The 23,365-nt window shown below is 44.5% G+C and overlaps 1 protein-coding gene across 1 annotated transcript; it reads right to left on the bottom strand.

Annotated features, from left to right (window-relative positions):
* Window positions 1–531: 531 nt before the first annotated feature.
* Window positions 532–23,101, bottom strand: dok7b (docking protein 7b). The gene is made up of 14 exons (XM_041934230.1): window positions 23,048–23,101; window positions 22,886–22,931; window positions 21,927–22,015; window positions 21,093–21,243; window positions 18,503–18,703; window positions 12,302–12,421; window positions 8,886–8,993; window positions 7,851–8,292; window positions 7,397–7,724; window positions 4,500–4,571; window positions 3,613–3,709; window positions 3,160–3,312; window positions 2,778–3,002; window positions 532–1,945 (listed from the first exon to the last, which is right to left on the bottom strand). The coding sequence occupies exons 1-14, from the start codon at window positions 23,099–23,101 to the stop codon at window positions 1,809–1,811; spliced, it is 2,223 nt and encodes a 740-aa protein (XP_041790164.1). The 3' UTR covers window positions 532–1,808.
* Window positions 23,102–23,365: the final 264 nt, after the last annotated feature.

Genomic DNA, 23,365 nt, shown 5'->3' with positions numbered 1-23,365 from the left:
CAGCTGGACATTTTGTGATCAATAACAGGTCAGATTATCAGTCACGGTACAGATCAAATAGAAGAATGGTTCATACTAATCTGGTACTCTGTAGCGACATTTATTTGTACAGCTAATGGCAGACGGGTGTAGAAGAAACGTCTGGCTCAGAATGTGGCAGTGCTCCAAGAAGGCCAAATCTTGTGGGTGGGGATGGTTGGTGAGGGATGGAGCAGTACTTGAGTCATGATGATGTAGTTCAGCTCCTGAGGGATGGTTCAGCTCCTGAGGAACAGCCAACCGACTGCACGAGTACTTCATCCTGTAGGAATATTGGCACAGTGGTGGCCAGACAATTTGTCCACACCCATCTGTCGTTAGCTGTGCTAATAGTAAATGGTACCTCAGATAGGCTGTTACTACTGGAGTAACACATAGCTTGGTCTCTTGAAATATTGTAATTGTACTGCTGTTGTCTAATCAATATCAAATGAAGCACGCTTTGCACATTCAGGTTAGAAGCACTGAAACCCGGAAACCTGAAAATGTAACAGCAATCTTTAATACTCGGTAAGATACAAGTGCCAACAACATACAAACAGTAATATTTGAAAAATATACTTTAAAATCATTCATACTGTCTTGGCATCAATAAAAGCAGTCTATTTACAAGTCCAGTGGAGGAAAGCAGTTCCTGTAGCGATATTAACAAGCTATTCTTAGTAAAAAGTTTTTCTAACTCATCCTCATGCTGTTTCTTTCTCCTCGTCGTCGCCTCAGACACACCGGTGGGGAACCGCCACCATAAAAATAGATCTGCATCAAATATTGGACAATTTGTCCTGATGATATCAAGAAGGAGGTGTGAAATTGGAACACACACACAGACAAACACATACTGTGCTTTCCCATTTATCAATTCCTGCCCTCTCGCAGAGCAGAAGCAGAGACATTGATTACTGTGATGAATAATGTTGCGGCTGGCTGATTACTCAGTCATGTCCTGCTTGGGCCACGTGGGCCCAGATTAATGTCATCTGCACCTGAGATATAACTCTAACCTGCTTATTTCAATCAAATGCTTTGAAGCTCTGATGTGGAATGATAGCCAAGCAAGCTGGGACTCTTAACAGCCGACTGTAAGGTGTCAGTGCTGCGACAGGGGGGGCTTGATCTCATTGTGTGATCATCTGCTTCAACCCTGTGATAAATCATTTGCATTTAAATAATGGCTGTTGGGGTCCTCTTGGTAAGAGAGGTAACAACCCGTAGAGCCACGCTCAAACAGTCTAAAGAAAGTGAATATAAAATTTTAGCTTAACAAAGCACAATTTGATGCCAAGCGAAGCTGCTCTCTACCTTTGTGTCTATAATATCAGTGGTAAACGTTTGGTGCCATTCACTCATACTTAAGGCTGTTTATACCAATACTCAACGGTCATCCTGAGAGAATCTTAAAGGAGGCAGATGGCTTTTCCTCTGACCGCAGCAGACATAAGTGCCATGCAGCCAAGCAAAGGTAACACTTGTGGGGTAAGCAGTAATTTAAGTACAAGTATATGAGAACACAACACAACACAAAACACATCCAAGATGGCAGCTGCATAAGAGACTTCGCAGACATTTCCTATTTTCTTTTCAGTGGAATGGACTGTTGATGAGGGGAAAAGTGCCGTGCTATACACTGGTACAGCTGTGGGTGTGTTTTAAGTACATCAACGACTGGCATGACGAACAACTGCAATCGAGCTCTTTAGCTTACTCAGAGAGATGGAGGGAATCGGCAGTGAAAACTGTTTTGAAGTGTCATCGAGTTGGGCGTTGCAGAGTCAGTTTGGTGGCCCTCGCCGCCTGCTCTCCAGCTGAGTCAGTCTGTCCTCCCTGCCCTGAACATGCTCCGCCCCCACTCTCTGAGCTGTTTCCATGGCGCTGATGTCGAGGTGGGCGTACCTGATGGAGCCCTCTTCTGGTTGGGAAATCAGTGGTAAAGGGGGAGGAAAGAGAAAACATTTGCGTTTTAACATTGCGTCATACGTTCTTTTCCGTCACAGTGTCAGTGCCTGAGATGCACGATTCACTTACTCTAAACCTGTATTAACTGAACCATGCGCTCTCTTCACTGGCAGTGCTGGAATATAACTATAAACCATTTCTTTTACTTGATTGTAAAAATGCATGCAATTGTTTCAAGATGTTCTCTTTAATTTGCCAAATCACACCTTAGAATTTGTATACATTTAGACTGTTTGTAAATTGCGTCATGCCACTGTTGTAAATTTTTCACAAATCAAAAATAGATGATTGTTCCACTTTGGTTCTGACTTAAAATCTGATTCATAAGTCTGTTTTACATAAATAAACTGTTTGATGCACTGATGTGTCCGTGCTCGATACAAATTGCAAAGAAAACGTTCCAATACACTTTTTCAAATACAGCCCATAGATACAGAGAGGTATGCAGGAAAATAAGCAGCAGCAGTAGCAGAATATTCTCAACCAAACCAAATGTAAAAATGCTTTGTTTGTCTGCCATAATGGTAACAAGGGCATCTATTTCTTTGCTTGTACATTTTTAAGAACTAGTAAAAGGTAGCTGCACAAGAAGGCCAGATAGAGGACATTTTAGCCTAGTACACAGTGTCATAAACTATAATGCTGGAAATGCTAATACTGCATTAGGTCTGTGGGAGGCAGAGACATGGGATGTAAACACTGAAGCCATTCTCACAGCAGCCAAATTGAAAAGAAAAGCAGGAAAAGACAAATGGAGATCTGAAATGGTCATTTAAGATTCTTACTGGGTCTGCAGAGCTGTGAACTGTTATCTCTGACCGCACTGTACAGACTGGAGACTGGAGCTGAGAGAGCTGGACCGGGCTCCTGCAGGTCCAGCTCTGTGTAGAGGAGCTCTCTGTTAGTTTTAGCTGGCAGGGGGCTGATGGGGATGTTCACATAATTAACAGTGCTGTCGCTATGGAGCCCAGTGTCCAGGGACACAGATGGACGGGCAGACTGGAACATACCTGAAGGAAAAAAGCCAAAAGCATAGCTGTTGAACTGGCTGCACATGTTATCCAGGACCAGCAGGTTAAAGCATCAACAGAGAAACACCAAGACAAATGGGTCTGGAAAATATCACACGTGACATTTCGCTCATCAGAAATTGGGTAATTTTCTTACTGCAGGCTGATGTTGGCCTGTACGTGCTCAGTGCAACAGGCAGAGGTGGAGGGACGGAGGGTGTTAGAGAAGGCACCGGCCTCTTCAGACCTGCCGGTGTATCGCCAACATCCCACATGTCATCATGCTCTTCTCTCACACAGAGAGGAGCATCTGGGAACACATGTTAGTACAATATGAATACTTTACTTCATATGGCTAAAGTCTAAAGATCATTTACTTAAGTATAAGTAACAGTCAGTGAAAGTAGTCATCCCCAGTGCGATATATTAATATCCAATCTTTTTTATTGTTATCACCGATGCATGAATATGTGAACTGCATTTTAATGTTATTTACCAACCTTTTATGTTGTTTGGTACTTTAAACTATGGAGAGAAATGTGCAATATTTCCCTCTGGCTTAACAGCCTTAGAATGGAAACACTCAAGTTAAGTAAATGTACCTAGTTACTTTCCACCGCCGTGTAAGACCCAAGCACATTAATTGCATTCACAAACACACCTTCTGTATCTGCAGGTGGTGACAGGCCGGATGGTGAGTTGGCCACCTAGAAAATAAATAATAAATAATGAAATACACACATCTTATTCAGGTGAATCCATTTGTTTGATGCTTCTGTCGTGTTTAATTAAAGCTATACTCCGTAACTTCTGCTCAACTGCAGCCATGAGTTTACAGGATAAATGCACGTTGGATCTTCCTTCATTCCTACAGATTCTCTTCAGTCAGTTGCTTTTTTGGGGATCAATCATCCTTCAGATCCTTCAGAGATCATCGTGTTCATCTGATGAGTCAGAATGTAGCGCAACAGTAACACAGGCAGCATCTAGTTGACGTTATACCGGACCAACTCAGGCTGAGGTGAACAAAGGTATGTTTTATTTCTTACAAGTTAAATTTTTTTTTTTTTTTTTAACTTTATAATCCCAAACTGGGAAATGACTCTCTGCTGTTAACTCATCTCTGATTCACTGAAACACACACATGCAGTCGAACACACAGGAGCAGAGGGCTGCATTCAAGTGTCTGGGGAGCATACTGGGGGGTTAGGTGCTTTGCTCAAGGGCACATCAGCCAGCTAATGGAGGGGGAGAGGATACTCCACCACAGTGGAGTATCCTCTCAGTCCGGTGAGGGAATCGAACCAGCAACCTTCCGATCAGAAGCCGCCTCTCCAACCTCTAGGCCGCTTCTCCAACCTCTAGGCCACAGCTGCCCCCTGTTTCATTTTTTAAGTTATTTCTTTTTCCAAATGTTCCACACATGCTTTAAGCATTCAAAGCCCTTTTTTATGGTTCCATAAGGCCCAGAAGTCAAATCGGCACATCAGATCTCACCTGAGCCAAGCACCTGTTCCTCGCTGACCGCCACTGCTCTGGTGTAATGTAGTTGTCTAAACCACGGCCGCTCTGGGTGGGAAGACGAGAGAGGTTACTGTCGTGGCAGGGTTAATTGTTGGTGGGACATGAGACATGGAGATGCTGTAAGCAGCTGTGGGCGGAGAGGCTTTGAAAAGTATCGATTGGGAGAGAGAGCATTGTGGGGAAGTGTGGGTGAATGAGGTGAGGAAAAAAGAGCGAGACGGAGCAGACGTCTTTCGGAGGTGGCAGACGAGAGATAAAAGGGTGGCCGGCTCGGACGTGAGACATCTCTGACAATGTGCCCCAATTTGGGCCAACCATTTTCTCTTGCCCACAGCAGTTAATAACGAGCAGCTGGCTCAAGCTTCAGGGGTATTATCTGTGCCACGGTTTGTTTCAGCGGACATAATACAACTTGTGGACTGAGGCATCGTCTCATTACCTGACATGAAGGATGTGCAGTTTTCGCCACATTGAGCCGCCGACACCTGTGAGTTGAGGAATGATGAATAAAGAAAACTTGCTGGTGTTTCAGACAACAGGATTCTCTTCTCCGAGGGTTTCTGCCGGTTTCATCACTACTCATTAACTTCCTCCATCCTCTTTTGCTCTGCCTCTCTCTCCGGCATTCACATGATGTATAATGAACACACGCACACACACACACACACTCCTACACAAGCTGTCAGAAATCACAAGACATGCTGCTTCCTCTCCGGCTCTGATGATAATTTGCTCGCTACAAGGGGGAAACGCTTTTCACAACCCGTCAGAAAATTAATTAGACAATGTAGAGAAGTCTCTTCCGAGGTTCAGACAAAAGTATCAAAGGAAAACAACCAGCTCTAGACAGGTGTTTGATGGAAACACACACCGGATTTTTGACAATTAGTGTTTGTCTATATTAGTGATTCAGCGCCTCGGTGGGTGGCGCCGTCACCTCACAGCGAGGGGGACCTGGCTTTTCTTCTCACCCGTGCTTCCACACCCTGCGGTATTCACGTTGCAAAGCCACTGCAGGCTAAACTGGCCATATGGAAGAAGCTGAGGAGGCGTGCTGTGATCGCGGGACACACTGCAGCACAGAACGAGCTGCGGCATGGTCTTAAAAAGCGAGCTAGCAAACGGCCCAAAGAGGGTTTGTTCTTTCAGTGCGCTGGTGTGATGGAAGTGCTTAATGATGCCGGTGATCGCCAACCTGAATGCAAGAACAGTAAGCACATTTCATACGGAAATGATCACGTTAAGCTGCTTTTCTGCTCCTGCACTGTTCAGCATTTTGCAGCATTTCCAGCTTCTCCATGAGCCCCTGAGCCACTGAGTGTTGTAAATCACAATTACAAAGGCAGCCGCCTAAGTGAGTCATTAGGTTGAACAGCCAGTAGGAGTGTGTATGTGAGGAGGCCAGGTAATTGGTGCCTGAACTCCTGGTGCATCAGTCGCAAACACTGCAAAATTACATAATGCGGCAAAGGCAAAAGTTAAGAATTCCAAAGGCCAAACAGAGGAAAAGTAGACCCTCGCCAAGACTAAAAGACACTTAATGGGAAATTTGCAGAACAACAATCTGACCTATGGCCTCAAAAATCACCATCAGGTTGAATCAACATCTCGTACAGTATCGACTAAAAAAACAGCCATTCCAAAGCCTCAGGAAATCGATGTACATGGTAAACATGTCTTGTAAACATCAGCATGTTAGCATTGTAATTGTGAGCATGCATTAGCATTCAGCTCAAAGCGCCACTGTGCCTGAGATGCCTCACAGAGCCATTAGCACTGCTGTAGACTCTTGTGTTGTGCTGTATCTATGGAGGTTGGGGAGTGCAATTGTGAAGTGCATGAAAATGAAAACTGCATGACAAGGCACAGGTTTGCTCTAGTTCATGTTATTCAAAGCTTTGAAAATTGCCCTTTTTTGGGCCTAATGAGGGTACCTTAGGCTGGACCTAAATGTGCAGATCCTCTTTTCTCTGTGTTAAAAGTACAAATTTGCCAAGGATCAAACAGATCTACAATACTAGAACAACAAAGTACCGCCAGTCCCCAGGAGGAGCACCTCCCAAATCTGTAGAAATATATGAGCCAGGTCTGGAACATTGTTGCTTGGCGAGAGGAAAACAGGACACAGATACTTGCTTACATCAATCTACAACAGTGTCTCAGTGAGGCTCAAATACAGCTAAACATCTGCGACAGCTGCCGCTGACGTGGTTACCTCAGCGATATCGCTTGTACCCGCCCTTCCTCATCCCTCAACATCCAAACCACAATTCTACCGAGGAGCTCATCCTAACTTATTAGCACAAGGGGATAGTTACATAAGATCCCATTTATGAGCATAAGAATAAAAAAAAAATACCACTGTGGGCTTAATAAATGCGAGCAGAGACATTAAAGAGAGATTAGCATCTGTGGGAGCAAACTCAAGAGCTGGAGAAAGCGATTAGCATGATGATTTGCAAACATTTTGCTCCATTTCACTAAGAGTCCATACGTAATGCAACTGTTAGCACGGAAACAAAACTTCCAAAGAGAACTCGAAGATGGAGAGTTTGTCTGCAAGGCTTCAATTACGTAATGATGAAAACCTGTTTCATTTTGTTGCTATGAGCTATATTATAATGTGATTAACCAAATCTCCTCAGGGCGATTAGGCTCTAGTATTATGAAAATGTTTATAAAAGCATATGTTCTCTGGTCCCACTGATACAGCCTGTGTAACTGATGGGATCCAATTTCTAATCTCAGAGGACTCAAAAGGTATTAGACATTATTTAATGACACTCCTTCTGATATGCTATACTCTGCTTAGCTGTGTGATTGGTTGACTGGTTTATTAATGTATAGAAAGAGTGTGAGGCTGCCAGTACCTGTGCTTCTCCACAAACCAAGCCTCCAGGAACCAGCACGAGTCTAGGCGTGGCCCTCCCCTCACTGTCCACAGAGGGCGCCCTCTCACTGCCCCAGGAGTGCGAGCGCTGCATCGTGGCCTGACGCTGAGCCCTGGGACCTGTGGGGCTGTTGCTCAACCTTTGGCCCTGACTACGCCCTCCATCCGCACTGCTCCTGCTGTCCCTGCACAGCTCAGGTGGGCCTTCTTGGGTGGAGGGCTCCCTAATGGACAGGGGCTGCAGCAGACTCCTGGGTGTGTCGTAGCGCAGTCTGAGCAGACTGGGGATTTGATACTCCTCACTGTGCCTTCGGGATGCACAAGAGCTACATCTTGAGGTACAAGGGCAGGAGGTGGAGGCAGAACTGTGCTCTGGGGTTAGTGTGGCCTGAAAAGGAGGAGGAGGGGGAGGAGGAGTGGTTGGAGGAACAGAAGGAGGTGAAGAAGGAGGAGCAGGTAGGCTGGCCATGGAGCCATACTCCTCCCCTCCTCCCTGGCTGGCCGTGTCCAGACTCCCCGTGTACGAGGAGAAGCTCCCCGAGTAAGATGACTGACTGCCTGTCGCTATCCCAATCCCACTGTCTAGTGAGCTCTGCCGCCCGCTGTCATGGAGACCACGAGGATGGAGCTGGGCGGAGGATGGACGAGTCCCGGAGCCTCCCATCACGGCAGCGTGGAGCCGGTCATCTGAACTGGTCAAGGCCTTCAGCGTGGCGGAGCTTGACGCTGTCTCGTTGGAGAGGTGCAGCCTAGCTAACGGCTCCACCCAGTAAGGAAGTCTGCTTCCGTAGCTCGCGTCTGATTGGCTGGAGGAGGAGCTGGAGATGCTGCTTTGGTCGTCCCCGACAGCAGATGTGCTGCAGCTATAAGTGGAAGCTGAAGTGAGCAAGAAAGTTATTAGATCCCGATGAGGCGATTTATGAACACACACTGAAATCCATTCATACACCAACGACATTTAATGATTATTATAGAAATCAGGTCTTTAATTGGGCTCTGGATACTAAAGATTATGACCTTGTGAAATCAGTTTTCAACTGACTATGTCTTTTGCAGGTGTTTCTGTGCAGCCCGAGCAGAAATCATTAAGTTCTTTTTCCGAACTCTCTGAATCATGTGCCTCTGACTCCTCTGAGCTTCACATTTCTGACTAACACACACTCGTAATTATGACACAAGCCTTTCCCAGAATCACCTCAAAAACACAGACCAGTGATTGAGCATTTGTTTTGGACCAGAAAGCACACAAGTTGCAAAGATGAGTAAGAGATCGATATCTATACATCATCGAGATCGATGATGTATAGATCAGTGATGTATAGCGAATGCTAAAAGGTCATGACAGGCTACAGCAACATCAGCAGGTCCAAAGATGAAGCGTGCCATCCCTCTGATAACTTACAAAGTGCTCATGTGTTACACATTGAATGTAGAGTCTAGCCTAAGGTGAAGGCAGCAGAATAACGTACCTGTGCTGCTCGCTAGGCTGCACTGAGACAGCATGCTGAGTCTTTTCTCCAGCTCCAATGCCTCCTGGCTGATTCGCTCCTCTGCTGACGCTGGGTCGGCATTGAGATCTGCGGTTCACACAGCACATGCAAGCACAACAACGAGAGCACAAACACAGAAGACCTTCAGAGTGTGTCAGCAAAGACAATGAAGACAAGACACAGGTTTATGTACATGGCTGAAGACATTAAAACACATTTTCAGTGTCCGTTAGCTGTTTGATTGCAGCCCAGATAGTCGTTGGTATGTAGGTGAAGGCAGTCGAAGAAGGAAGACACAAAAAAGCAAAAGAAAGCAGCATCTCTGTTCGAGAGGTGAGGCGGAGACAGAGATGCGCTTCCTCCTGCAGTTTACAGCATTCAATGAAATAAGGAGCGTTTACTAAAGTCCACTCTGTGATCTTAGATTTCATAGAGCTAAATGATCTCTCAAGCTTAAAAATACTGGTGGGAGAAGGAGAGAGTGCACACACACATGCAAAAGCACAAATTAGACTGGCCGAGACAGTCATCAAACAGCATTTCACAAACAGACACACGCATGCAAAACTTTTGCCATTTTCTGCCATTTTCTTGTTCTTTTTTATTTATTTCCTTTTACTTAATGCGTTGTATTTTTTTCTTTATTTCTCTGTTGTCATTATTGACTTGCCTGATCTTTGATGCTTTGGCAATATTCTTCACCTGACATTCATGCCCATAAAGCACACAGAGCTGAACTGAATATAACCTGAGCATAAATACCTCAAGGTTATTATTCATATAAGGTATGAAAACATGTCAGCGCACTAGACCATCTTTTAGAAATACACATCTGACAGAACCAGAGCAGAAAGTTTTATATCTTAATACAAATGGAAATATGAAGGCAGAAGTTGTGAGAGTACTACTGTATGTGTCAGCCCTCTCTTTAAGATGTCTGACGGGCGCGTGTGTGTGTGTGTGTCTAACTGTTACACTGTAAATTTAACATCTCCAGAGAAGGTTATAGGCGCCTCGATTATCTGTTGGAACATCAATTTAGTGTAAAACCCTGCCAATTACACACTTAATGCCTACTATATATACATACTCTGTGTGTGTGTGTGTGTGTGTGTGTGTGTTTGTGTGTGTGTGTGTGTGTGTGTGTGTGTGTGTGTGTGTGTGTGTTGGCCAGCGTGCGCACATTGCAGCCGGTCAGGGTGTTTGTGTGTATAGGTGTCAACAACCTAACCCCTGGATCTCTGCCTCTGGACCGCAGCGGCTAACACTGACGTGCAGATGCCAAGTTTCTTCACTATGCTATGTGAGGTGTCAGCTAACATTTGCTAACGTTGCTGGTCTATGCTAATTATAGCCGCCTCGCAGCGCTGAATGTCGTGGGGTTACAGTGGGCCTCAGAGCAGACCGACGCAGGTCGGCCGGCGCTGGAATAAATGTTACAGGGAGGCAGAGTTAAACTCTGGACATGTTCAAGCCGAAGGTGTTTTTTGTTTTGTTTTTTCATTTTTTTTTTATCTGATGGATCACAACCTAATTCTGTCCACCTTTACAGCTACACACACCATTTGTTAGCCCATGTTTTTGTCTGTCTAATCCAGTCACGTGTGTTCTTGCATGTTAATGGTGACATTGCATTGTGTACAAGACATATACCATATATACATATTTGTAAGGTTACATTTTAAATAATCAGATCTTTACCTAAAAACAAAAGAAGCAATACCACAATCAAACACTGTGGAGTTTACAAAATTACAATCTAAGCACAGATGTATATTATAACTACGTACAGAATAAACAACATTTTAATATAAGATGGTCAAAGTGGAGGTAACTACTTCATAAGATTGTTTGACACGAGAAGGACTTTACAGTCTTTACATTCATCTGCTGCAAGTGGAAAGACTCTCCGTGCTCACTGAAAATCCAGTTTTAAGGAGGCGCGCCTGCAAGCAGGATCTGTGACATCACCAACAGTCCTGGTCCAATATTCAACAAGTGTGGCATGGAAACGCACTCTGAATGGACTTTTCAAATGACACATATTTGCATTATCATAGATTCAGGATTTTTGAATGAGGGAGAAGTAGGAGATGTTATTCTAATGATTGATTCAATGATTTGTGCAAAAACCACAAACACATTATTAGTCAAATTACAGTGTTTTCTATCCGTTTTAAAACATGTCTGGAGGGGATCTATTGTCTTTGTGTTGTTTTCAATTGAGTGTATGTCTAAAAGGATGAGAAGATGATCACATTCTGTTTTATTCTTTTTTTTACACAGCGTCCCCACTTTTTTTAGAATCAGGGTTGTAAACATGGAGGGAAACGAAGCAGATTTGAAAATGTCTAAAATCGTCTTTGGAAATGGTTTTTGAGGAAGGAAATGCATTCAACACGTCTCTTAGTCCTCAGGGAGGCACACAATGCATTTCAGTAAGAAACATGGAATATAAATATATATTTGTTTATGAGAAAACTCCACAGGGCACGTTTAAGTACTCAGCTTGAGTAAATCTAGTTATGTTCCATGACTTCATTGGCGTGCTCAGAGATACCAAAATGCCTCCGGTGTGGCTTACAGGATGAGCCAGCCACGTGTTGAAGCTTTTGGGTTGATTTTCCCTCCAAAAACAGTGTTTGTGCAGCACAGAAAGTGCAAGTGGAAAACTCCCCGACGTCCAAGATTGAATTCTATAGAGAACTATTGACAGGAAAGACGAAATCTATCAGTATGATGGAAATAGATCGGAAAACTGAGTCCAGGTCAAAGCAGCCAGCTCCTATTATACTTTTAAATGATGGCTGATTCTGCAAGAAGTGTTAAGTACAGTTTGATATTGGCAGGAGCTGATGGCTGGAGGTGGGGGTCTTTTTCCTTGTAAAAAATAAGGAGTTTTGTCCACACTGCATCAATTCTCCATCTATTTAAACTAAAGCATTACCAAATTTCGTGTGTGTGTGTGTGTGTGTGTGTGTGTGTGTGTGTGTGAGACCTGTCTCTATCCCGAGGTATGACAGAGTTGTCAGATCCTCGGTATGTGTCCTGTTTGACTTTTCTCTTTCCAACTGTCACTAAACTCTCTGTGAAATTAGCAGGACGTTACAATAGTGCACAAGTCACACACCAAGGCATGGCCCTTTAATCCACACGGTGACCCTTGGGGCTTTAAGCATGTGGTGTTTCCGTTAGCATGGCGCCTGACAGAAATGCGAAACATGCCCACTAAACAGGCAGTAAACCTTCACAATGGAAGTCACGGAGTCACATACCAGCGTGACTGAGTGTTTTCCTTCAGATGAGCGGGCATCTTTATTACTACAAATCTTAGTTTACGAATAAAATGTGACCTTATTTTGTGAAAAAGCTGACATGCATGTGTGTGTGCTCACCTGGCAGGGAAGGTCGCAGGCCATGAGGGACCCTGCTGGGGGTGATGCCCCTCACAATACAGTCAAACAGGAAACTGATCTGCTCTCCTTCTGAACAGGACAAGAAGAAAACACCGGCCCCTGCAAGACGGATGGCAGAGAGACAGACAGCAGTGACAATGAAAAGAGACATATGCTGTGTGATGGATAATTAACTCTTTTTTTTTTTAACCATCAAATTAAGCAGCATGTAGCAGAGGTAAGACATAATGTTGCAATACATGGTGAAATGGGGAGTAAAATCAACATTTTTGAGCCAAGGCCAAACAATACTCAGTGAGGTTGTATGGCTAAAGGCAAGGCTGTTCTTTGAGTCAGCAACAACCGTTTCTTCTAAAGGTTACATAAAACATCTCTCAATTCAGCCCCCACTCTCCCATCAAGCCCACACAGAGGTAGGAGTCTGTGAAAACACAAGACAAGCAAAAAAAAGAGAAAAAAAATCATGAAACATCAAAATCTCACAAGACAGAGATACTGAAAAGACAGCCACAAAGAAAGGCCTTACTCAGGGGTTCGGTCCAAAAAAAATCTGCTTTGTTCTCCTGGAACTGAGTTTGCTGCTAATAGGAAAAGAAAACAGCTGAGAAAGTGGAGCAGCGGAGTCGGTCTGGAGTGACACCAGGCAGCAGAGTTGCTTTGTTTCAAACCAAATTTTCAAGGAACACATTTTAAAAACTACATTTTTTTTACTGAAAATGATGTTTGTATCTTTAAGACGGCTTTAAAGAAAACTCACAAAACAACATTCAGCACTTGGACGATGGCATCTGTGAAACTTATCCATCAAACTAGAAGCTTAGGTTTGACTGACTGACTTAACATTTGACCCACTTTCACTGAGTATGTGTTCAGTGCTGCTGCAGTGTACTTCCAGAGCACCACTTAGTTCTGCAAGCTGAATAACTGAAGAGTTTCTCGCTTAATGAAGCATTAAAATGTAATGGAAACCTATCAGCGTTATTAGTCATTCTGCATTTTATCGTGTTTTCTTGAGCCAGTGGAAATGCTTGGCCTTCATATCGACTCTGAGCGAGATGAAGTATGAAACCGCAGTCACTGATAATATCGGTGTGAGGCTGTTAGCTGAGATGGTGTTTGTGCCGAACTCCACGAGACACTGAAAAGGAAAACAGCAAAAGATGATGTTCTGCTTTTTAATCCAAACCACTAATCTGAACTGACTGAGGGACTTTGGAGAGGCTGACAAAGCCCCAGTCAATAAACAGAATCACAGACTGCTCAAATCTAAAAGTTAGTGCCTTCACAGACACAGGAGCTGGAGGAAATAACAGAAACACAACACAACGTCTTGTGCAATCCTTGGCAATAGTCCTGCAATAAATGCCAACTTTATGGATCTACAGTTTTTGAAAGAACGTCAGAAAGCTGCTTCAATTTTGTAGACAAAAACAAAACAAACCAGTAGGTAACTGTCATATAAATAACTGAAACTGCAGTTATATCCTGACAGTAGTACATGACAGATCATCTGTGAAAACACACGATTCCCTTGCCTCCTCCTGGGTGCTCCTAATGGCATTTGCAAGAATCCAGCACACCTCAACAAAAGTGACCTGTCGGAGGCCTCATTCCTGGTCTTCAAATACCGACAATTTGGGTCCGGTGGTCATCCTAAACCATCGGTCCTGGACAACATAACTACAGGCTACAGGCTCTGGGTTCCAGAAATAGCCAAAAATTCTACGGTGGCCTAAATAACATTCTACCTCAATTTTGATTTTCTTCGCTTGCAATCGTGCTTAAATGAGGATTTTCCTTTAAATTTATGTGACAACATCTTGACGGCATCGTTTTAGTGGCGTGTACCTAATAAACTGGCAACTGAAAGTGTGTGGGCTATTCCCGTATTCACATCTTTCTTCCCTTTATGGATTGCTCATTGAGTCAGTTACATCGTCTGTTTACCATTTGGTGAACAGGTCTTCCTTTCCCCCTCGAGCTGCTCGAGAGCGTCCATGACTCCACCTGGATTTATTCCTGGAGTCTGAAAAGCCCTCGTAAGCAGCTGTAGGACATAAACTTTGTAGGGCAAAAACACTTGGAAATCAGCTGCAGTTCTCCATTTTCTGTCATTTTCTCACATTTTCTGGCAGCCGCATTTGTATTTTCTATTTGTTATGATCACCAAGGGCCCTTGTTGGACCTGATCCTCATTTATTTCTCACAAATATGCCGAGTTCAGCTGCGTGACAGCTCCTCTAAAAAGAGACAGTTCTCATTTTCTTATTGTAGCAGCCGTGCATTTTACTGAATATATAAGCCGCTTTTCTGTCAGATTAGACCACGTAGACCAAACGTCTGTCTGCTCAGAACCAGTGTTCACCTTATCTGCTCACACAGGCTACTTCCATCCTCTACTCTGGCTGACATGAGTTAAGACACAGGCCACATTTCTGTAAAGCGCTCTGCAGTATTATGACATATATGCTGTAGGAGCAATGAGTCGGAGGCAGGTGGACAGCTGTCCTGTCTTGAAGAAGGTTCACCACTCATCCAAGAGGCTACAACACTTGACATGTGGAAAGTCAGAGACATTTTGACTACTGTGAATCATTCACACCTGAATGTCACATGACCTCTTTCTCGGGATGAATGAGAATATGGACAAACTGTAGTGACACTCGAAAGCATGCACCAAAAGTGCTGCATAACACCACACGAGTAAAACACCCTCGCACACGCATTGACATACTACTGTACTACGATATGAAGTGTGTGTGTGTGTGTGTTTATGCCCACTGAGGGGCATGGAAAGATTGCTGACATAGTATGTGGGCTTAGAATTGCTTTTATCTAGATCACAAGACTTGATCGGCCATCCAAACTCTGCAGAGGATTATTTAATACTGTGTCTGCATGAGCCCTGTGTGTGTGTGTGTGTGCGCGCGCTGCAGGGTCAACATGAACACGTGTGGACCTGCCGGAAAATATCTGTCCAGCTAAGACGCAGGCTCTGCTCCAAACATCATCGATTACAGAACACCGTGGCCTCGTTATCACAGCGAGTGCTGATATCACTGTGTACTGATTCACGGTGCGTGCGTGCGACTATGCAACCAAAGGCTCACGTCCAACAGACATCCATTAAGATCCCAGCCTGACTGATTACTACCTTTGCACAGCCGACTGCCCACTATCCCACAGGGCCGGTCAGTTGGCTGTGCATGTGTGCGTGCCTGCGTGTGTTTGTGTGTGCGTGTCCGCAGCAGTAAAACGGCTTGTCATGTCAGTGGGGCGTGCGTCTTCAGCTCCGCAGCCAGTAATCATATCGTCCGAGGCGCAGCTGACTTCGAAAGTGCAGCTGCAGCAGAGAGTGCTGTGGCAGTCAAGGGTAAAATATTTTTATGCGGCAGCATTAGATGACCGAGAGACCCGCTTACTGATTTGCTTGAGCAAAAAAAAGGCCTCGAGGGAAATTAGGGAGCTGAGAGTGTGAGGGAGTTATTTTCAAAGACATCAGTTCAAAGTACAGTGCTCAAAAAGTTCAGCCCGATGAAGAAGCATTTGTGTCTGCTATTACAATTATTCTGCACCATTTGTGCATCTTGATGGGCCTGATGGGCTGCTGTAAATATGCATATTAAGGCACTGTGTGCTGCTATAGAACTCCTTGTGCTCAATCAAGCTTCAAGAGTATGATTGCAGAGGTTTGCGATGTCTAAAAACATCAGTGTGTCGGGTCCTATTTAATCTGTTTTTTGCATGATTTATCCAACCCTGCACAGCTTTGAAAGACCAACAGCGACTTCACCAAGACAGATGGAGGTTCACAGTCAGCTGTCAGACAAATCAAAGGGACATAATCTAGACTTTCAGCATTATATTGAAGGGCAGCTCCTGTGAAAACAGGCCTGTAGATCTTTTTTCACCGCTGCGACCCGTCACAAAAGGAAAAGCACAGAGAGGGAGAGGCACTAACAACATTAACGACGGCTCAGTTCCATCAGGTGTGCCGATATGCCATGACAGTGAGTCAGCACGCACAGTGGAACTGAAGCAGCTAAATGGAATCAATTACACCCGTGCTCTTCCTGCTACGTACGACACGACAAAATGTGTGAGGGGAAAAGCTTCTATCATGGACTGATCTGACCAGAAATAAAACCAGCACTGTGGGTTTCATTCTGTTTATTTTCTAGTTGATGTTTTCAGCCGCAAGTTGGCGTGTAAATTCCCAGAAGAACGTCTGCTTTGGGTGGAACCAAACAACAAAAATGACTGCTGACTCCTGGCGTGTCTTACATGTCCTCACCAAATACAACTAAACGTGTAAAAATGTAAACTAACACTCTGCTCCTCGCCACTCGTTCTGTGATTCTGCAGCCAAGAGGGCCTCTCGCTACTGCCCCGGTGGCTGCTGGGTAATATGGAGATGCAGGTGAAGGAGAAAACTGGATTGGAGGTCTAGCCAGCAGGCGCCATGTGATTGGCTGAGTGACCACTACAGGGGAGGATAGTATTTATAGATGTTGCCCATCATAGCACTGAAACCAGAGCCTGTGGACCTCATGGTTATTCCTGGTGGAGCCATGGGACTGTTTGCACACACACACACACACACACACACACACACACACTAACACACTCAGACAGATGTCACATAAGTGCGTACATGAACTTTCTCTTAACACCAACACCACTGTAAAACAAATGGACAGTGAGCAGACAGTTCTCACCATACAGGAGCAAAAAACACATTTTAAGGTATCTTAATAAAGTCAGGAGCGCTGCAGCTGTTGGTACAGTAAGCCCCCTACCATCATTACTTTAAACACCGTCACATTAAACATTTGCCTCGCTGTCCATGTATCATATACACACACACACACACACACACACACACATACCCCCACCCAAAAACATAAAACTGCCAGTCGTTCTTCACATTCATGCCCACGTCAACTGGACATTCAGAGGATACCTAAGCCCTGGCAACCACACAAACACACACACAGCATTATTTAGTGGGCAGATACAGTTTGATGGGTTCGTACATAGAAAGTAATTTCTTACGTGGATAAAGTTACACTGTGAACACCTGCAATAAATCACAGGTTTTTACGCGGGTCTGTTAGTGTTCAGTGACAGATCTTACCAAGCTGCAAGCAGAGCAGCATTTCCTTATCTATGAGCAGCACCGGACAGCTGTGCTGCAGTGACTGTATATCACACGGACAGAGTTGCTGTTCCAATGACCTCTCGCTTGATTAGACTGTAAAGTTCAGCCTCGCTCTCACACTCAACATCGGTCACTGACGGCCGAATGCTTTCTCATGGATATCGTGGCCCTCTTGTTGTATCCTTCGACCTGCAGTTCGTGACTTCCTGCATTTCCTACGACATCTTAGTGCAGTCGCTGGAGCACAGGCTTGATATGCATGTGGCAAGAGTTACATTCATGGCTACCGTCACTGACTTACAAAACAAGCAAAAGTGTGTGTGGTTTCTGTAAGAGACAGCACAATAAACAACTGAGTTCAAGATTCTTGAAGATCATGTCATATAACCGAAAGGTCCAGAACAGCAGCGAGAACATTAAACTTTGGACTTTGAGCCTCAGCTTTAAAGCCAACAAGGAGGACGAGTAGTTGAGAAAAATCAATATTTTTACGTTCTAATCTTCAATTTATATGGGAAATAAGCAACTAAAATCTCAGTATTCAGGGAGTTATAAAACTTCTTTCAAAAAGACCAAAACCATTTTTCCACATTTGGAAATCTGAGGTCCCTTTGTTTGTTTTACAGGATGAACACAAAACATATACACACGCGTAAAGAGGTTCAAGTAGCACCACTTTCGCAAAATACATCTTGGTGCTTCCAATGATGAATTTCTTGCCATCTGATTGTTGAATACTGGTGCAAAATGACATGACACTATGAAGAAGCTCTTTGATTCTGGGGGACTGATATCAGGATGTGATTTTCCTCCCCATTAGGCCACATTCAGCCACTGTAGTGCTGGTACAAATAAGCCTGACCTCGTCTAGGTTTGACCAGGTACCCACAAGACAAATACACCACTGACAGCAACGAAACAGAGCCAGGCATATGAGGTGCTGTACATTGTCCAAAGCTGCTTTTTTAGCTATTCGTGTTAGAGTGTTGCCCTTTTGCTGCAGTGCACGAGTTACTTACAGTATCCACAGCGAGTCCCCCCCTCAAACACAAAGCCATTTGGCACAGAACCATATCGACGCAACGCCGACAGCTTCCAGTGGCCAATGACTACAGGAGGGGCGCCTCTGGTAAGGACTAGTAGGTTGTTGCACAGGTGGAGGGAGGCGGGGCCGCTTTCCAGTTTGGTACCTGGCTCGACGTTGACAATGAACCTGTGAACTGAAAAGAGACAGAAAGAAGAAGAGTGGAGAGCGTGTGGTTTTCAGGTACTCCCTGTCATGACGACCTATAGACACCATCAATCCAACCACAAATGAGAGGGAGCACAAATAGGAACCAACAGGGCATGTGACACACACATGCACATGAACATGAACACGCATGTAGAGTGTAACTGATGGCTGTGGTAATGATGACTGAGCAGTTCTTGAAGCTCCACTGGCTGCAATTTGTCATTGCTCAGTGTGGGCAGATGGCACGTTTCCATTTCAAGGTCTGTCTCTCCTTCTCACAGCCAAACACATGTCGTATGTACTGTACATACATATACATATATATATATATATATACTGTGTATACAGTATGTGCCTATACAAAAAACCATTAGTGGAGGCAAGTAATTAATGATAATCATCATTCTTTAAGCATTTGCATCACTTGTAACCAATCAATCTGTTTCCTGTGGAGCGTTCCAAACAGGTGTTTTTGGAGCGTTCCACAGCTTTCCCAGTCTTTTGCTGCTCCTTTCCCAACTTGTTTGAAACTGTTTCTGGCATCAAATTCAGAGTAAATATATACTGACAAAAATCAATTAAGTTGATGAGGTAAAACATTAAATATATTGTCTTTGTACACTTTTCAATAGGCTATGTCAAAAAGGATTCATTCATGTTTCATTTATGTTTTACACAGCGTCCCAGCTTTTATGAAATCAGGCTTGTAAAGAGAAAGCACTTTCATAAAAAATTACTTTCATGCAGAGACTTAATAGAGCGAGCTCACTGCACTTCACCTCAGACTGAAACAGCCTGAAGGACTGCAAGGAACTTAACAAAGATGCAGCTGAGGACCACATCACAGATTGTGTCGGTTTACTGTTCTCAAACAAATGTTAAATCATGTAAAACGTTGTAAAACCAAAGGCTGCACTGACGGTAAGATGTTCAATGCTTTGGTATCTGCAGTTTGCAGGATGGGTGAATTGAGGTGAAATGGTTTGGCCAGAGACAGAAGCTTTACAGCAGCATGGTGGACTAACTGCAGGCATGAAATAGACTTTTGTTGGGTAAAGAAAGTTGCGGTGATCTGCAAGAGGAAAACCTTTGCTTCAAAAGTAAAACTGGGACATCCCCAGATTCAGTGGGTTTCACATCACAGGGTAAAATATTCAGTGTGGGTTTTATTTTCACCATCAGGGGGACTGAAAAGAACAGCTGCATTTATTAAGCTGGAAAACGTCCTCCTACGCGACTTCTTAATATCAAGAAAACTGCAATTTGTGGATTTCCAGGGGAGCGAAAATGATGTGACATTTACATAGTGACAGAGGAACAGACTGCTGCTGGACGGAGCCCTGCAAATATCCTGCAGGTGATATTTTGGAAAGAGGAGGAATGACCTATTGAGAAAATGTTGAGAAATGTGAGCAGTGAGAGTACTGCCTAGTGCTGCACTAAAAAAATGCATATTCAACTCACAGCCTGGCAGCGAAGCACAGTTTAAAAGTTATTTGAATATGCTATTAAAATTCAGAGGGGTTTAGAGAACATTTCCCTGTAAGACAAGTTAAAAAAAGAAAGTTTGGACGGAGATAAAAAGTTACTTGCGAGGGGTCCGAGTTGGAACTTCAAACTTATAATTGAAAGTCAGAGTTTTTAACAACGATAGTATGCTTGTGTTTATTCCTGCCCTGAGCTGTTTGGCTGGAACTGGATCACCACAGCAGACTTTTCTACTCTTTGCATTGTGTAGAGGAAGCCTCTAAACCCTTCAGCTGCAGTATTCAGCTGCAGAAAAACCTTCAGAGCACACTAAACCACACTTAAAATCTTATTAAGTAAACCCAATAACTTGTATAAGCCCAACTCTATCCAGCACAGTTCACTCCTATAAAACTGAATTGAGTTTATTTTGTGTGGACCTCATATCCACCTCCTTCCCCCTCAGCTCAGCACTTCTACACTGAAGAGAAGAGAGAGAGGGACCAGAATGATGGAGGATCATCATTTCTTTGATCCACTGACCACATTCAGGTTTTCCTCTTTTAAAACACATTAAGACCAATAAGAACTGACAATATGCTCTAAATCATCTCCCCAAAGGAATCAAAGCTCTGATTTCAGGCCACCATTAGTCATGAGACTGACAGGCTGATGTTGGCTCGCGGAGGTGATGGAGCATCTGATGTCGTTCTAAGGCTTTAAGCAATACTAATACTGAATCAACCTCTCTCTGAAAGAAATAACTCCCTGTAACAGGGTGCTAGTGCTGCTGATCCACACAACACGAGCTACTCTTCAGCTTCATGCAGCTCTCTGGGCTCCAAACACAAACACTAGTCTGATATTAGCTGAATTTCTTTGGCGTGTGGACAGCACAAACCACTGACCTTCTCCCAGGCTGTAGCGGACGCGGGCGTCCCAGGCCAGCAGGGCGTCTCGGCTGTTGAAGCCCAGGACCAGCGTGTTGGCCAGACAGAGGATGGAGAGGGTGTAGGATACCCCGTCATACCCGGGACCTGGTTCCACTCCACAGATCCCCTGAAGGGGCAGAGTAAATTAAACTGAGACTTTAGATTGGATCACCAATATTCTCTTTCGCCCTGTCGTCTTTTTAATATCACAAAGGAAATAACTGCACTTGACAAAATATTACTGAGACGCCCGTCCTATCAGCTGAAATCAAACGAGTTTCGTCTCTCTTGATTGAGTTCAGGTGGATTCGTCCTAATGAAATTCTGATGTCAGGTGTGGATTCTGTCCCAGCTGAAGGAGGAGAGAAACTGAAACCTGAGAGCAAAACACAAAACCATCTCAAATAAAGTCTCAAGTCAAAGTCTCATTAATCTTGCAGTTAATCTTGTGACTCTGGCTCCTTTTGGTCTGGTGTACCACTGGGATTAGATCATCATACAGATAAAAAACTAATATCTTACATGATATTCTGGATCACACTTGTGGCCAATCTCCTCTGTGTTAGTCTTGTCCCTGATCGTCTTTGCTGTTTTTCTGTGTTCTGTTCATTGTTTTTTGACCAATGCTCCTTCCATCTGGGTGATCTACTGTGACCCACCTTGAGTCCCTATCCATCCATGTGGCATTCACGTTATTTGTTGTCCCCCCCTGCACATGTGAGAGCAGTCCCATGACAGCAGTGGAAAGCCTGGCTGGTCGTGTGATGCAATGCCGCTAACGAGCCTTTGGCCTCCTGCAGCTGAACCTACCTCCAGTGTCACATTGAGCCTCTCCTTCTGGCCGCTGGCCTTCTCCTTCCCTTTCTTCTTCTCCTTGTACACCAGCAGAGACAGACAGTCTGATGCAGACACACACAGAGTGCGGCGCTTTAAAGACTGACAGGCTTAAAAGTCAATTTTGTGATTAATAGCAGAGCGCAGACTAACAGCAGTGTCACTTTTTTCTGCCTGTCTGCCTGTGTTTGTGGCACAGCTGTCATAACAAACCCTAAAACAATGAAGTGAGCTGCTGGAACAGCTGATGATGAAAGTCAAGACACAAATACACACACATGATCACACACACACACAAACACACACACACCCAGAGCAGAGTAGCCTACACCATGTCCACCACTCCACTCAGTTACTTCAAGGACAGAGCAGTGTCTTACAGCTTGAGTCATATGTTTATGTATTCTGAGAGGCACAGTGTCTGTCCTCCCCATCTCAAGTGAAACTCAGCTCACTTTAAAGAAAAGCTGCTTTCTTTTCCCTGCCAAGCGTGCAGAGAGAAGCCTCTGGTCGACTGTGGCAATGTCACAGTTTATGTTTTTACCTGAAAGGCTTTTAAATAATTAACCTTTAATCCACCTGCCACTTAAGCCCCTCTAAAGATTGAATATCCAGACTCTTAATTTGAAGGGGCGCGCAGCACCCGTGTTTTATGTGCACACTTAAAGGTGGATTTGATCAGTGACAATAATTAAATCGATCAATCCAGCTGCCGGGCTGCGTGACACCGGCACCTGCTGACGCGGATATGTTGCGTTACGCGCCGCCGTGGCGCACAGCCAAGCGCCCAATTGGCAGGTTGTGATTAGTTAAAGCGCAGAAACAGAGAGGAAGTTAGAGCTGACCCATTTCCCTGACGCTGTGAAAATGTGTACATTTCTGACATGGCGATAATAAAAGCTGACTGTTGAGAATTAAAGCGGTTTGCCACATACCTGCGACCGGAGAGGGCTTCCGAAGAACGACCCACCGAGTCTTCCACTGTGGACAAGTTTGTAAAGAGTCAGTAAATGGCAAAGTGGAGTCCGGAGGTCGGCCCCGAAGAGCGGAAAGACATTTTAAAGCTCAAAAACAAGAGGAATATTAGAGGAATTAACCTTTTTTCCATCTCTAAACTTGACTTGTCCCTCCGCGACAACTGTATCCGTCATCTTCTGTCATGGTTCCGAGCAAGTGTGTGTGTGTGTGTGAGTGCGCGCCTCTCCCTCGGTCACACACACACACACTTGGAGAGAGAGAGGAGGTCACATTTCAAAATAGCCTTTACAGCCGGGGCCTCGGCGGCAGACTGCACTCTCTCCCCGACGGTCAGACCACCGAGGCGGGGAGGCGCACCAGCCTCCCCCCGCGGGCTCCTGCCAAGTTAGTGCAGTTGTCATCCTGCGTCAAGCGCTTATTGTTTACGGGGGAGCTAA

This window comes from Chelmon rostratus, chromosome 3 (genome assembly GCF_017976325.1).
Source record: "Chelmon rostratus isolate fCheRos1 chromosome 3, fCheRos1.pri, whole genome shotgun sequence".
Classification (NCBI taxonomy): Eukaryota; Metazoa; Chordata; class Actinopteri; order Chaetodontiformes; family Chaetodontidae; genus Chelmon; species Chelmon rostratus.
Note: the sequence above shows the minus strand (reverse complement) of the source record. Positions and strands in the feature narration are given on the sequence as shown.

Coding starts and splice junctions, on each gene's coding strand:
- dok7b (XM_041934230.1), bottom strand. CDS start 23,101: ATGACGGATACAGTTGTCGCGGAGGGACAAGTCAAGTTTAGAGATGGA. Junction 4,572..7,396: donor TGGTTTGTGGAGAAGCACAG/GTACTGGCAGCC, acceptor CTTCCCACCCAG/AGCGGCCGTGGTTTAGACAA. Junction 3,313..3,612: donor GTCTTACACGGCGGTGGAAA/GTAACTAGGTAC, acceptor ATGTGTTCCCAG/ATGCTCCTCTCTGTGTGAGA.